The sequence below is a fragment of the Sesamum indicum genome, linkage group LG4, assembly GCF_026168435.1.
Source record: "Sesamum indicum cultivar Baizhima isolate 11 linkage group LG4, ASM2616843v1, whole genome shotgun sequence".
Taxonomy (NCBI): Eukaryota; Viridiplantae; Streptophyta; class Magnoliopsida; order Lamiales; family Pedaliaceae; genus Sesamum; species Sesamum indicum.
Window position 1 is genome coordinate 20,492,812 of NC_142660.1, and position 14,361 is coordinate 20,507,172.

At 37.2% G+C, this 14,361-nt stretch overlaps 1 protein-coding gene across 1 annotated transcript in view; it reads right to left on the bottom strand.

The window, feature by feature from the left end:
* The window catches only part of ILA (putative protein kinase regulator ILITHYIA), a 28,209-nt gene extending 14,164 nt beyond the window's left edge, over positions 1–14,045 (bottom strand). The window contains exons 1-24 of the mRNA XM_088879389.1: positions 13,830–14,045; positions 11,903–12,288; positions 11,684–11,815; positions 11,190–11,571; positions 10,905–11,051; positions 10,509–10,693; positions 10,287–10,413; positions 10,070–10,143; positions 9,637–9,713; positions 9,184–9,220; positions 8,943–9,109; positions 6,544–6,727; positions 6,126–6,203; positions 5,562–5,681; positions 5,400–5,459; positions 3,715–3,840; positions 3,513–3,633; positions 3,233–3,402; positions 2,347–2,649; positions 2,146–2,262; positions 1,961–2,062; positions 1,723–1,872; positions 403–567; positions 149–325 (exon numbers count right to left, since the gene is read on the bottom strand). Of these exons, the coding sequence (XP_088735515.1) occupies positions 149–325; positions 403–567; positions 1,723–1,872; positions 1,961–2,062; positions 2,146–2,262; positions 2,347–2,649; positions 3,233–3,402; positions 3,513–3,633; positions 3,715–3,840; positions 5,400–5,459; positions 5,562–5,681; positions 6,126–6,203; positions 6,544–6,727; positions 8,943–9,109; positions 9,184–9,220; positions 9,637–9,713; positions 10,070–10,143; positions 10,287–10,413; positions 10,509–10,693; positions 10,905–11,051; positions 11,190–11,571; positions 11,684–11,815; positions 11,903–12,288; positions 13,830–13,956 (3,714 nt within the window). The 5' untranslated portion in view covers positions 13,957–14,045. The remainder of the gene's footprint in view (positions 1–148; positions 326–402; positions 568–1,722; positions 1,873–1,960; positions 2,063–2,145; positions 2,263–2,346; positions 2,650–3,232; positions 3,403–3,512; positions 3,634–3,714; positions 3,841–5,399; positions 5,460–5,561; positions 5,682–6,125; positions 6,204–6,543; positions 6,728–8,942; positions 9,110–9,183; positions 9,221–9,636; positions 9,714–10,069; positions 10,144–10,286; positions 10,414–10,508; positions 10,694–10,904; positions 11,052–11,189; positions 11,572–11,683; positions 11,816–11,902; positions 12,289–13,829) is intronic.
* Between the last annotated feature and the right edge of the window lie 316 nt (positions 14,046–14,361).

Below are 14,361 nucleotides of genomic sequence, written 5' to 3' on the forward strand. Positions count from 1 at the left end.
CGAATCCATCAAAAACTGCACATCTGATTGCATGAAAATAGTTTTCACAATATCCAGTCTAAGGAGTTCAAGAAAGAACATCAAGTTGAGCATTCAGATTTAGTTAAATGATATTAACATAGGTGTGCAAGACATCAAGTATGGGTACCAAAGCTCGTGATATCAGGAAGGTCATCACAACAGGAAGATCTTTGGTTCGAAGAACATCTGCCACAGAGAGTAAAGCCAGAGCAATTCCTTGTCTGCCAAGCCAACCGGCATCAATATTCTCCTCAGCAAATCCAACATCGCGAAGATATAAAGAAAACAAAGTTGACAGGGATTCCTGAATGACACATGGTCAGAAAAAGTGAAACTAATTGTTTACAAATCACACATTTCAAAGTTCGATTAGTATGTTACCTGTATGGAGTCAGGGTTTTCATCCAAAGCAGCCGCAAGTGCCTCTGCTGCAGCAACTCGAACATTGTAGTTAACATGTGAAAGTGCTTCAAAGAGTCCAGAGTAGTCGGTACCAAAGTCATAACGGTAACTATCCCATACATCCTCAGCAACTTCTGCAACAGACTGAAGGCGAAAAGGAATGACAAACTTAGTTTGCTTGGGCTCTTTCAGCTTTCGAGATGAGTTGGACATCCAGGATCATAAATTAAATTGAAATATAAGTTTCAAAATAAAGTTTATCCAAGTTCTCCATTATCTTCCATAAAATCGTGATTATTCCCACCCCCGTATCATTTGAGTTAAGACCAAGTAACCAAATATTTTATTCTGTCTCCTGTCCTCTCTCAATTTCTCTGGCAACAGAACAGAACCACAGGAATCTAGTTTCTCCAGCAAAAGGTGCATATAATCTCTAGACACATAGAACAGGCTGACAGGAGCAAAAAGGAACACTATTGTGAATGCTAAGGTATATAATCCAAGTCATCTCACATTACAAAAACAATCCAACGGAAGGATAAAGCTTGTGGCTGTAGCAATTTATCTAAATTCAACAAGAAAAATTGAGAAAATAACAAAATGATGACAAGATTTCCACAGTACTATTCTGCCTTTGTTGTTTAGCAAGTATGGTAGGTATTAAAATTTGTAAACATGAACCATGTAAAAGTGAACAAAATCCATCAAATTGTTTAAGAGTGAAAATAGGGTCAGCTTAGTTCGTCACAGTGAAACTATACTAGCATCATTATACCTGAGATTGAATTTTTGAACATTCCCATAAAGAAACCATGAAAAACCACAAGGAACAAGTCAGATAAGTAGGGAAAAAAAATATCAACAACATGCCTTTGAAAAAAAGGGTAATATGAAATAAAAAACAAGGGACATCAAGTTATCAAATTAAGGCACAGATGCATCAGGTATCAACAGCAAAATACATTTTTATAATAAACAGAAAAGAAACACAAAAAAAATTTCAGATCCGTCATAGAGCTTCTGCCACAACAGGTTCTTGATAGTGGAAGAGAAGTTGAACAAGTCAAAGCCCAAATGAATACAAGAGCCATCAAGTTTAAGAAACATAGATCCGGTGGATATATAAACACAAGGAAAAAGTTTAAACATCAAGATAAACATTTTCAATTGAGCGAAATACTTCAGAAAGAAACACAGAGTGGTCCACTATATGGCACAGTTGTGAAGAATAGAACAGATAAGCAAAAAATAAGCATAGCTCAAGTAATATATAATTGGGGAAAAGAAAGGATTCTACACCTTCTCTATGTCATGCAAAGCAAGCCATATGCTGGTTGCAACCTCAACATTTTGTGGAATTGAGCAATTGGAGACAGCAGGAATGCACTTAACAGCGTTTAAGCAAGCCATTCTAACATGAATGTCTTTGGCATAAATGCCAGATAAGGCCTGACCAAAGAGCATACGAAATTAAATGGGCTTCAATGGAACAATGAGAAAGGTTGCAAAAGTGCACTAACAACAAACAAAGCCATACAGGGGCTACTTCATCTGGTAATAAACCAAGGCACAACTCATTCAGTGCTGGGCCAATAGATGTTTGGTAAGCAGGGACAACGCCCAGAACATGGTACAAAACCTGCAAAGTATAGCATGAGTAAAATAATAACTGGAGAGATCAACTGGCAAAGTGCAATTTGCTGTTAGTATCAGGTGCGTAACTGATAGCATTCTTATCCTTGGTAAAGGTAAAATAGGATCCATGTGCAAGAAAAGGATCTGGAGAACAGCATCATGAAGACCTGTCTTCTTGGGAGAAAGCAGTATCCTCTCAATTACCTGCACAAAAAATTGATGAACGTAAATGGTAGTTTGTTGAAGCGTCAAATCAGTGAGTCGACAGAAATAGAGTAGAATAGTTACCGGAAAAATAAATGTAAAAGAGTCAACTGGAAGAGGTCCAGATTTGCACGAACTGGTTAAGCCGCTGACTAGACGTTCAAAGAGTCCCAATGATGGTGTTCCATTGTCCTCCTCTTCGCCAATAGATGGAAATAATTCCCACAAGATACTAGTTTCTTCTGTGGCAATCAGGCGTAAAGCAGTGGCAATCTCAAGGGCCCAATTGCTAAGAGGATCAATAGTACATTTTGAAAGCTTCACCAATGCCTCAAAGGCAGCATCACCAACAATTGGGGAACGAAGAAAAGGATTCACATACTTCACCTGAAAATAGATGATAGCATGGAAAATGTCAGCCTCATTATGAGTAGCAGATATATTGTCTTCAAAGCTGCCAAACTCGGTGAACTCATGCTTATTGATAAAAGAATAATAGAAGATATATTACTTCAACAGCAATTTTGCAAATAATAGAAGAAATTTACGCCCACAATATCAAATTAGCATGTCCAAGCCCTTAATGTCTTTTCCTGGATAATCCCTAAGCAGCAAATCATGTTGCAAGCATGTCCACAAGTGTCAAACACTTGTCACAGTATTTGATGCCCTAAAGGTGTGAGAGGTAGATCCCTCAAATCCAAAGAGTATATCCTTCCTTCATGTTAACTACGATGGGAAAATTATCTTGAAAGAAAATTATTTGTACAACAATACCACAATCAGCAGCATCTTTGATATCTGTAAAATCTCTCATAATCATGCACACTACTGAACAAAATAACAAAATCTTCTAAAGGACAACATAATCCTCAACTAGGTAACTACTACTGACAACTACCACAAGTATATGAATGTGAGAGCCAAACATGCGAATGAAATACTGTATCCTACAAGAAAGAAAACTAACCGAAGAAGGAAGCTGACTATGTGTGAATATGGGATTAGCGATGGCCATTTCTCCCAAAGCTTTGAGTGTCAAAGAAATATTCTGCTGAATTGACATGACCTTTTCACGAATACGACCCTCTTCTTTAAGCTGCAACTCACGAGCTTCTTCTTTCGCCGTTTTTGTCTTCTCTGTTAACATTAAAATAAGAGAAACAAAGACATATAAGCCAAGGAGGGGGGGGGGGGGGCGGCGGAAGGGAGGGACATCAATCCCAGATTAGTATATGTAAAAGACTTGCCAGCTTTCTTCATTGATTTTCCAGCATCTTTTTTCCCAGCACCAGCAACTTCTTTATTGGGTACATCCCGCCTTGTAGAATGATTTGAGTTGACAACAGAGTGATTAGAGCTAACTTGGTCCTGAAGCCATGAACTTTCTGGTTAGGACACACATTATAAGCTATCTCAATACTTCTCACTGACAAGTTCACGTGCTATTACCATGGTGTCATCACTACCATAAACTCGGAAGCGTCCTTTTGCTTGCCTAACATTCTTGGACACAACAGACTCCGCAATATAAACGCCTTGCTCAGTTGAAAGCATTCCCTCAGGAGTACGAAATATCTGAAATGGAAAGAGAAAACTAGCAAAGATGAGTCCATTTCAGTCAAGCACACAAAACAAGTCACCTGGAAATGGCCTTACACAAGAAGATTACAAGAAAGGCAAACTTCATAGATGTGAGGAACAAAAAACAAGACAGGATACTGAAGCTCATGAAAAAGTGATCAACCATAACTTCACACTACCAAGGCAAGGCAAAATGATCAAAAGAATTCTGAACCATGCAAAAATAGATCACCAACAATCACACCTAATGAGAGACCAGACGAAAGTAACAGATTAATTGCAGCAGCATACAAGTCATATGACAGATGATCATGGCCTGTTAATTTAAAAAGGACGAAGACTCTTAATCGGCATTGTCAATGCCCAGACAAACAGTCTCCTTCACCCTTTCATGCATGATAACAGAACACTAAGACATACTTTGCAACCATTCAAGCTTTGCTCGATCTGATAACCAATAATATAATGAGTAACCATTGCAGGAAGATGCTAGCAAGGTTTAGACGCACTCCCTCTGTCATGTGTAAAACCCCTAGTGGAAAATTTTAATAATTATTGTCAACTCAAAAGAGCACTATCACTAATGCAGAAAACTACATCTAGAACATATTTATTTTCCACGACACCTCTTGGAAAATCGAAGGACAAAAGGCAAAAGAAAATGAGACAAAAATGAAATTTGGAGACCATTTATATAAGCAAATAAATCTAATAACCCAACAAGGCAGAATGTAATGATCAGCAGTCTCAGAGCCTTAAGGGTTTCTTAGCATGATAGAGTAGATTATAAGAAGTTTCTCCATATCCCCAAATAAAATTGAATATTTATGGTCATTAATTCTGTGCAAAAGACATTGATTGGACAGATCTGATACGAGCTACTTGGTGCTGTAGGTTTAGACTTTAAAGCTTCAAACAACAAGCCAGATTTATTCAACTGCAAAAACATAAGAAAGTACACAAGCAGGAACCAAGAAACACACTAGTACTTTTACGACGGGATGAACTCATAGTAAGAGAATGCTAGTGTGCAAGTTGGGAAAGCCACCAAGAAAGTAAAATTATCAGTGAACTCTGTCTTACAACTTTGTGAAGCAACAACTAGTGAGACGAGTAACGCCTTAAATCACATAGATAGTACAATAACATCCAAAGGCTAATAGTACTAACAGAATTTTCAGGAAATTGAAGATAGCCATTACCCAGAACAACAAAAAAATAAAAACAACACAAGAACAATTGACTGAAGATCAGATGCAGCCACCCAGATTTTAACAAGGACAATAGGAGCAGAAATGTAGTAATACTCCCTTCAGCAAGTTAAACAAATCAAGAATTAGCAACTCCAATGAAACCAAACTCAAGCATGTAACAGATCAAAGTGAATGGTTATATATCATGTATACAAATAGCCAGAGAATCTAGGAGATACAGAATTGCATGCCAATTGTATCAGAAGACGAATAACATCTATAATAAAGAAGCCATAAATCTCACAACCATAATGAACAAACAACTAGATTATCTTTACTCAGTCCAGGATAAAATAAGACCTGAATATCAGTCTCTGAGAGTGTGTCATGGGCAATACGATCTGGGAGATTGATGAAATACTGCAAAGGGAATTTCATAGTGAGTACAACATAAACCCATTGAACCGTGACCATTGAAAATAATAGCACAAAAAGACAAAGAAAACAAAAGCCGTGGCTAACCTTTTCAAACTGTGCATATATATCTCCAGGTATAATGGACATCAATGTTGACAAGGAATTTATGGCCCCTTCTTGTTCAAAGTAATTAGAGCTCATCAGTCCCTTCGAACCTAATAAGTTCTTCATTACAAAACGAAATTAAAACACAAAATTAATATAATATCTCGCAGTGTCTCATGAGTAAAATATTCTTGTCTCTTCCTTCACTTATGGAAATTAAAGGACCATAATGGAGGTTTCCATTGCAACAAAAGCACGAGTAATTGCGAATTGGTAGGTTATTTATCAACCAAAAAACTAGAGAAAAATTTATTCACTGAATAACTAAAGCCAACTCTGCACAGCAGAATGGGCATAAGGATGATGGCTAAATAAAGGTGTACCAACATGATACCAGTAAAACAAAGGGTTAAAAGAATAGGATTCCAATATCAGCAATCCGACAACGGTGGGAAAAACACATTTCAATCGGAAAGGTGCACAATTGATCTCTCAAAAAATATCCAATAGATTTATTTTAACAGAGCTAATCAATGAATAGTTCCAGTGGGAGATGCTAGTCACCTTGCATAACTCAGCAACATTAGAGGTAACAAGACCAATCACATCAAAGCCCAACTTTTGCAGACATTTTTGCACCCTCTGAGAATAAAACAAAAGAAAATCATCAGAATGATTGTGAAAAGGATGAGGTACACATATGTTAATTGAGAAAAAACTATTAATCCTACCACTTAATGTTAAAAAAATTAATAAGTCCTACTCGTGGGATTAGAAAGCACAAAACCGCAAAATTCTAGCTCCAAATTCGGAAATGCATGTTTGTTACTATCAACCATTGAGAAACAATCATTTCATTGCAAAAATAGTGGATATAGAGCTGGTGGTATTTTCAGTTGTTGCAGAAGCAGATTGTGAATCCCAGGAAGCAAAATAAGACCAAAGAAAATTATAGCTTTCATCAGGAGAAGTAGAAAGATACCTTCCAAACTGCATCTTTTTTCCCTGTCCCAACAATATATGGATGATGTGAGCAAAACAGGAGCTGCATGCAAGCATCGGGGGCACTAGCCGACACTGCAGATGCTATCACAGCTAAAGCCTTCACCAAAACTTCAACTGGTGGAAGGAATGGAACTTGAGAATCTACCATATTTTCTGTGTCACTGAATACCAAATAATTTCAATAAAACAAAAAGAAAAAGAAAAAGGAAGCAACTCAATGTGCGAAGCCAAAGTAAATTCATTTCACTTGTATTGTACAGAAAAAATCAAAAGATATCAACAATGTAGCAATTTCCAAGAACAAAAAAGTCATAATTGTTTAATAACATAACTTGCCAAATAAAAATTAAGGCCTCAATTAAAATCCACTGGAGACATAAAAGAAAAACTTGCAAAACAAAAAGACTTCTAACAACCCGGCAAACACCACTTGTGAATTCAATGCCCATTAGGCAAAACAAAGAATTGAAGTGACCAAAAATAGATAACATTTGCTACTAAATTCCAAATTTTACCCATTTTATTACTGAACTCGATAGTTTTCACCTTTTAGTGAAACTTCAAATATCAAGAATCTTTCCTTCCCAGCATACTTAATCAAGCCAGACATTACATTATGAACATGGCTCCAACCCTTAACATGCATCCTACTGAATCAAAACAAATAATCTCTGACCCGAATAACCACCAATTTTCATTAGCATACCCTTTGTGCTAGGCTGCTAGCTCAGTCATGATAGCCTCATACACAAACCATTGCACCAACAGCCCCTTCCTAGACCACCATTCATTCTCAAACCCAAAACCACCATCCTCATTACCATCAACCTTAAGTCCTTTATAATATTAATTAGAAAATATGCACACAAGGCCTCTCAGTTCTTCAAGGCAGATATGAGATAAGTTCAACAAAGCACCTCCACATGTTACCTTTGAACCACTTCAGCTGCCTTGTTCACCCGTCCAACAGCTCTTTAATGATCAACTTGTCATATGAAATAAACCAAAAAAATCTACATTCCGAACCTCAGGGTTTTAGTCCTTTTATCTTTCCAATGAATATATAAAGTAAGAACTCCCACTCCTTTCTGAAATATAAAGGAAAAGAACTATCACCATGAGTTCTGATTGCAGCACCCCATACCAGTTCAGACAAACCATCACCAGGTGTTCATTCCCTATCAACCGCTTCAGACACCAAACCTATGTATTTTTATTTCTGGGCAACTTACAACTAAAGACTTCTATGCAGAAAGCAGTATCCGTTAAATCCGAGCAGAGAGATGATGGATAACATGCAGGTTCATCAACCGGAACAGTGGAAACCTTACTCAACCTGCAAGGCAGGGGTGCAGCTAAACAATGTGTAGCTAATCGCATGCAGGAGATAAGTTCCAGATATATTGAAAACTTCTCCAACAACCCACTCACAGAATATAAATCATACTTTGAGTTTCAAATTTTCAGAAGATACAATCAAGTGGGCGTGACATATGTACCAACAAAACTATAGTCAAGATCCATTTTTAACCGCAAAATCTAAGAACCATTAGTGACTATTAAGTCTAGAAGGGTATGAAGAACAGGCTTCCAAACTAGCACCAGTGGAAGAATGCGGTTAGCATAAAAAACACTGTGCCTCAATAGCCCATGTGTCGTGACTCCTAGCACATAGCTCTATAGCGAATGTTTGAATTTTTTCCTCCCTTTTTACGTTAAAAACTTAAACCAGATCTGTTGAATGCTCCCTATGAGACCAAAATATAAATCGTTGATTCCTCCCCTACTGATACAGGCACATTGGCGACAATTATTCAGTTTCCAGCCACTGCATCATGGTAATATAGATCAAGCATCTCATCCACTGAGTACTTTCACACTGACAAATTGGTTCCTGGACTCCATTTGCTTCATTCCCATCACTTTTAGGCAGGTCCTTTGGAGTTTTGACATTTGTTAATTAAGGATAACAAGATAACGAGGAGTACCATAAGCCCCAAACAACCCAGTTTAGGGCAAAGTAGACCATATAATGTGATTGAGTAAGTCCTCCAGCTCCTCTATCATCCCCTTTACTAGTAACGACAAAATGTTAATATAGTACTCCCCTTCGGAAACACAAAACAACAAATAGTTATCGCTCCAGATTGATGTTAGTTGCATCAGATCTGAAAAATGAATGAGGATTCCATACGAGGTTTTGATTGGAAGCCACAAGCGCATTTCAGGGAAGGCTCACATCAATATAACCATAAAAGTTGATTTAGATCTTTCTTCCAAAGGACTCAGAAAAGTTGCAGTAATCTGCCCATTGAAAAGAACCAAAAGGACTAAAATTGAGGCAAAAGAAGAAGATTGATAAACAATAGAGTTTACCTCATCTTAAGGAGAGTAGTTTTTTCTCCAACAACAGAGAGATAACTTGAGAATTCGAGCAAAATAGCTTCAGATAATAGAGGAGATGCAACAAGAATTTTCCTAGCAGTGCCATGGGCTGCTTTCCTTATGTCCCAATTTGGATGGCAAAGCAAAAACAATATAAACTGAGATAAAACAGCAAATAATTAATAACCAGAAATAATTGCAACATAGAACCAAGTGATATCATGCTAATCACCTGCATGAATGCTCTGGTAGGTAAATTCTCCAGGAGCCTGCAGCACACACAGGTTAATTCAATTAGGCCTTACATTTTGTCAGATTATACTGCAACTTGTTATTTTCTGTAGGTTCCAATTTACATTTGGTTTGAAAATTTTGACTTTAGGGCTACATATTCACCCCACAAAATATGAAGAACTTCTTGTTGATTTTACAAGGATGAAGGCACAACCATCCATTTCTTTTCAGTGAGACTGAAACTGATTTTAGTTCAAACGCTCGGATTCTCCGGAGAAAAGATATAAGGGAAGACTCAGAAGTTGATGCAAAGATGCTTTGATAAATGTTACTATATATAACACACCAAATAAAGAATAACATTTTAATTAGAATGGAAGAAGTAGCTGAACAGTCGGCAACTCCAACTCAAACAAGATGCACAATATTATCATATATTAAATAATACAACCTTTGAGTGTAATCAACAACAAGAACCTCAACAAGGTCAACGCAAGCCATCAAGTCCTCAATTGACAATTTAGATGTCTGCAAAAGCAAAACAGGATAAGCGCACGGATATGAAGGTGGTCAAAAAATTTGAAGGAAGACTTAAATCGTGCCTCTTCACAGCTGCAAACATAATGCTACATCACCAGCCAAATTGTCGGCTTTTGACTTTCTTAGATCTCTTTTGGGTGTATGGAAAGATCATTAAATTAATTATTCAACAAATAAGTTTATAGGTTGCCTTTTAATCTGCTTCTCAATGAACTTTGTAATATTGCTGCAAGGATTATTACTCTTACAGAATGATATAGAGGCAGGAATCATCCATCTCTAATATGGTTGCAATAAGTTGCTGAATATTATCATAAGAAGAAGAACGTAAACGGGACACTAACCAAGGAAACTGGAAGAATTGTAGGCTCATTCTGCAATATCAACTGCCAAATCTTCTCCTTGGATACAGTTTCATCTAAAGGAAATTAAAGATATGAGAAACAGGAGAACTGGAAAGGAATTGTACCTCATGAACCACACATGTAAACCAAAAAGTGACTGAAATCTAGCAATGCTAAAATGGTTAGTGCACAAAATTGAAGCCAGCAGGAAAAGCACCTGCTTTGACATCAACTGCAGCAATTTTCACCACACAGAGAAGTGAATAAATACCATCCAATCTCTGTGCTGCTTTAGTAAATCCAGCTTTTACTAGCTGGAGAAGAGGCAGCAATAAGGCTGACATCTGGAGTATGAAAATAAACTGTTAGCTAAATAGTGAAAATATATTCGGAACAGCCAAGGTCAAGAATACAGATCTCAAACCAAATATAACCTCACCTGTAGAACTGCATCAGTATTTTTGCATATCAATCGCAAGCAACGAAGGCAACCTCTTCTCAATGCTTCCTTCTCTTTGAGCCCAGAAGCAAAGAATGTAACCAAATCCGGGGAGATAGCATCTGCTGATTTTACAGCCCAAGATGCAATACAAGACAAAGTTGCAAGCTTCACCTCTTCATTTCCTGCATGTCAACAGATTTAAGATAAAGGGAGAAGGACAGAATCAGTATTTCCCTGGCAGGCAGAGAGCATAATATTATTTCTTGAAAATAGGTACTTACCAAAATTAAAACCAAATTGAGTCAAGCAGAGTAATATCATAACAAGCAATCTTATGCATGCCATGCATATGTATAGATGCAGATATCAGTAGATTTTAAGCCAAAAACCTACCATCATCCTTGTAACAGGACAACAGAAATCCACATATAGTTGGTGACAAGCTACTGAAATATTTTCCTTCAGGAGCATCCGAAATTTCTCTCAATGCATTAATCATTCCAACCCTCTGGTATGGAAATGTAAGTCGGCCTTCTGAACCTGTTCATATCCCCAAATCTGTGAGAAGATCATTAACCAAATATCTGGTAGTTGGCTGATTGCAAATTGGAGAAGTCACTATGGTCAGTCCCACAAGTAACTGATTTTGTTAAAAGAACATACATTCAAAACACTAACCTCCCATTACAGATCTGATAGCACTAAACATAGCTTCCACAGCATCAGGACTGCTAGACTTTTGGCTCAAGCACCTAACTATGGCTAAAGCAGCAAGTCTTCTTCCTTCATCTGCATGCCTAGCTTGTGTTAATACTACCAAGAGAATCTCAATGGCATATTTACTTAAATCAAGATTGGCAGATTCCAAAAGAACTCCAATTGATTCAAGGACAAGTTCCGGATTTCGTTTCAACATCTTGACAGAAGTTGGAAGTATAGTGTTCTTAAAATCTTCATGGGACAGTCGAGCAAATAGCGGAATGAAAGCTTCACTGAGGGCCTTTGTGGGTTTCTCCCTTGCATTTAGAACTGCTTTAACATATATGTCGAGAAATATGTCCTGTAGATACAACACCAGGCAATAAGAACACTGAAATCCTAAAACCTTAGGGAGACGCAAGATATTGCTTACTACTACTGATGTCATATAAGATGGAAAAAGAAGAGTTTACCTTCCATTTATCAAATGAAGCAGGATTGGAGCTCAAATAATCAAGCATCAGATGTATTAATTCTGGACTATCTTTGTATGGGATCCTTCCATCTTTCAATTCCTCCATGTATGTTTTGTATATGTCTGGTGACTGAAACAGCAAATGCACATTATATATCAGGAAATTAATTAGAACAAACTTCAGGGGGAAAAAAAGAAGAGAAAATAAAGATGAGACCTTAGTGAACAAGCTGAAAAAGGTTCTTGAGCAAGCCCTTTTCAAACGGGATGGTCCTTGCATGACAATATGAAGTACGGAGGCCTGTGCTTGGGCTACTCTACACAATGCGTTCTTTGATAAAGATGCAAACTGACTATAAATTAATAGGAGACAAGACCATTGCAGAAGTCTGTAAGATCCTGTCAGGGATTGGAATTTTGAATGCCTTTCCATGGCCTGTACAAGGCTTGCTGCAAAACTTTTCAAAAATAAAGCTTCACTTAAAGCTTTAATAATAACATCGTCCACGGCTTTCCTTGATCCACGGTCATCATAGATAGATAATGTTTGGAAAAGTAAATCAACCAATAATGATACAAACTCGGTTGTCATCTGCGAAGAGTCTGAAGAATTGCATGTTAGAAAGTTGAACATTAATGTTTACATGCAGAAATGGCATAACAAAATCCTTTTTAAGGAAATGCCAACAATGATGTGAACCACTGCGCAGCTACAATTTGACGTCCTCTATAATAAGTTAATAGTGTTATGACAGATTTCCCTATAGATAGAAGCCTTGCAAGTTCATATGCACAAAGATAAAAACTAAAAACATAAGAGCTCCAAGGCAATGCCTAATTTTGCTACTTGTGCACAATTACACTTCATTAGGGATCTTTTTTCTTTAATCCACATTGGTTATGGCAGATCACATCATGAGAACACCAATTCCATAGTCCAGCATGAATTTAGGTGGTCAGTAAACGAAGTGGTAAGAGCGACCAGACTGCCAAATCATGCAATCTACTTCCCTGTTTACAATGGTTTCCCAGCCCCAATGGTGACACCAAATAGTTGAGGACCACAATATTTCGTAGTTGAGGTGTTGGGTTCGAAACCCATTGGGGGCGCGTGCATGGATTAAAAAATCAACCTCAAAGATGAATAAATATCAACATTGTCTATAACAAGCACAGCATCTCAGCATAAACAGTGATAGAAACTTGGTAGTGCTATATTTATGCGAAAACACATTATCATTTAACATTTGAAAGCTTCCCATCCAACCATTCAAAATTTCTAGAAATATATCAGAGGCAGTGTCCAGATAACCCTACCCTTAGTTCTACCATATTTAGGACAATCAATAAGCTCAAACCATCTGCAAGCTCATGATCCCAATTTGATAATTTCCAGTCCAAGCTAACTAGAACTTAAAACCAATTCAAGACTGAGTTGAGGGCGGCTTTAAGTTCAAACAAAGGATGAGCAAATGTTGATTAGCTTGCAGAGGCCTAGGATCCAACAAATACAATATACAATACCCATTACATCTTTACTTTATAAAGTTACATAAAACCCAAATATACAAACCTCATAAAGCATTATTCTGTCCAAGAATTTCAGTTGCTATTACTACAAAGTTTTATTGTGTTGAAAACAGATAAGGTAGTAGTGGGGCAGAACTGGATGGATAAAAGTGGGCTGGAGTTTAAACACATCAATCCACTTAGTTGTTTTTACTAGTCACAGTAATTGTACATTCTAGAGATTAATAAACTAGTTAAATAAATTATAATTCAGAAAATACATGGTTACTAATTGCTATATAACCTATAGAATAACATTCAAAGAATGGAATTACATGTTTCTAAAAAAACAGGGAATCCACACACGGGTACCTATCCATCAACCTGCATTAATATGTATTCGATCAACCACTATTCGGTGATTCCCCCATGAACGAGAAGTTCCAAATTTCCAAAAACAGATTGGGGAGAAAATACAAACTTGGCTACAGCGCAAAAAAAAAGAAAAAAACCCAATTCCTTCAAACAGAACCCGGGACCAAATTCAAAATGGCACGCAAAGTTCAGACACCATGAGTGTCAATATGCGTGAAATTGCATCCATTGGCGTTGGCCGAGACCATCAGCGAGGGTACCTGAAGTGTTGAGGATGGAGGGAATCTGGCGGCGGAAGATCTGAATGCGGCGGGTGGTGGACGGCGTAGAAATAGAGGGAGCAATAGCCATGAGCGAGTCCACTGGATTGGTAGCGTCGGACGCCATTGGAGTGGATGAGCTTTTGGGGTTCTAATTTAGGGTTTTAGGAGTGGACAAAATGCAGAGTGAAGTCTGAATGGACGTTTTATATAAATTGAGGCACAAATGGAGTGCAATTTTTTGGTTAATGAATATTGAGAGTGTTGTTAATGTGTTGGGGGGGAAAGGTGAAATAATGAGGAAATGAGGGACGTGAGAACAATTATAACAAAAAAAAATACTTTTGTATTTAATTCTAAAGAATAAGTTGCCACCTAGTTCAATTAATGAAGCTGAGTTCCGAGATATTATTTTATTTTAATAGTAATTGTTAAATTATATTTGATATTAATAATATTTATTTGAAATTTTTTAGTTCGACATAGATATTTAGAAGAGTAATATCTTGTTTTTTATTGAGTAATTTAGAAA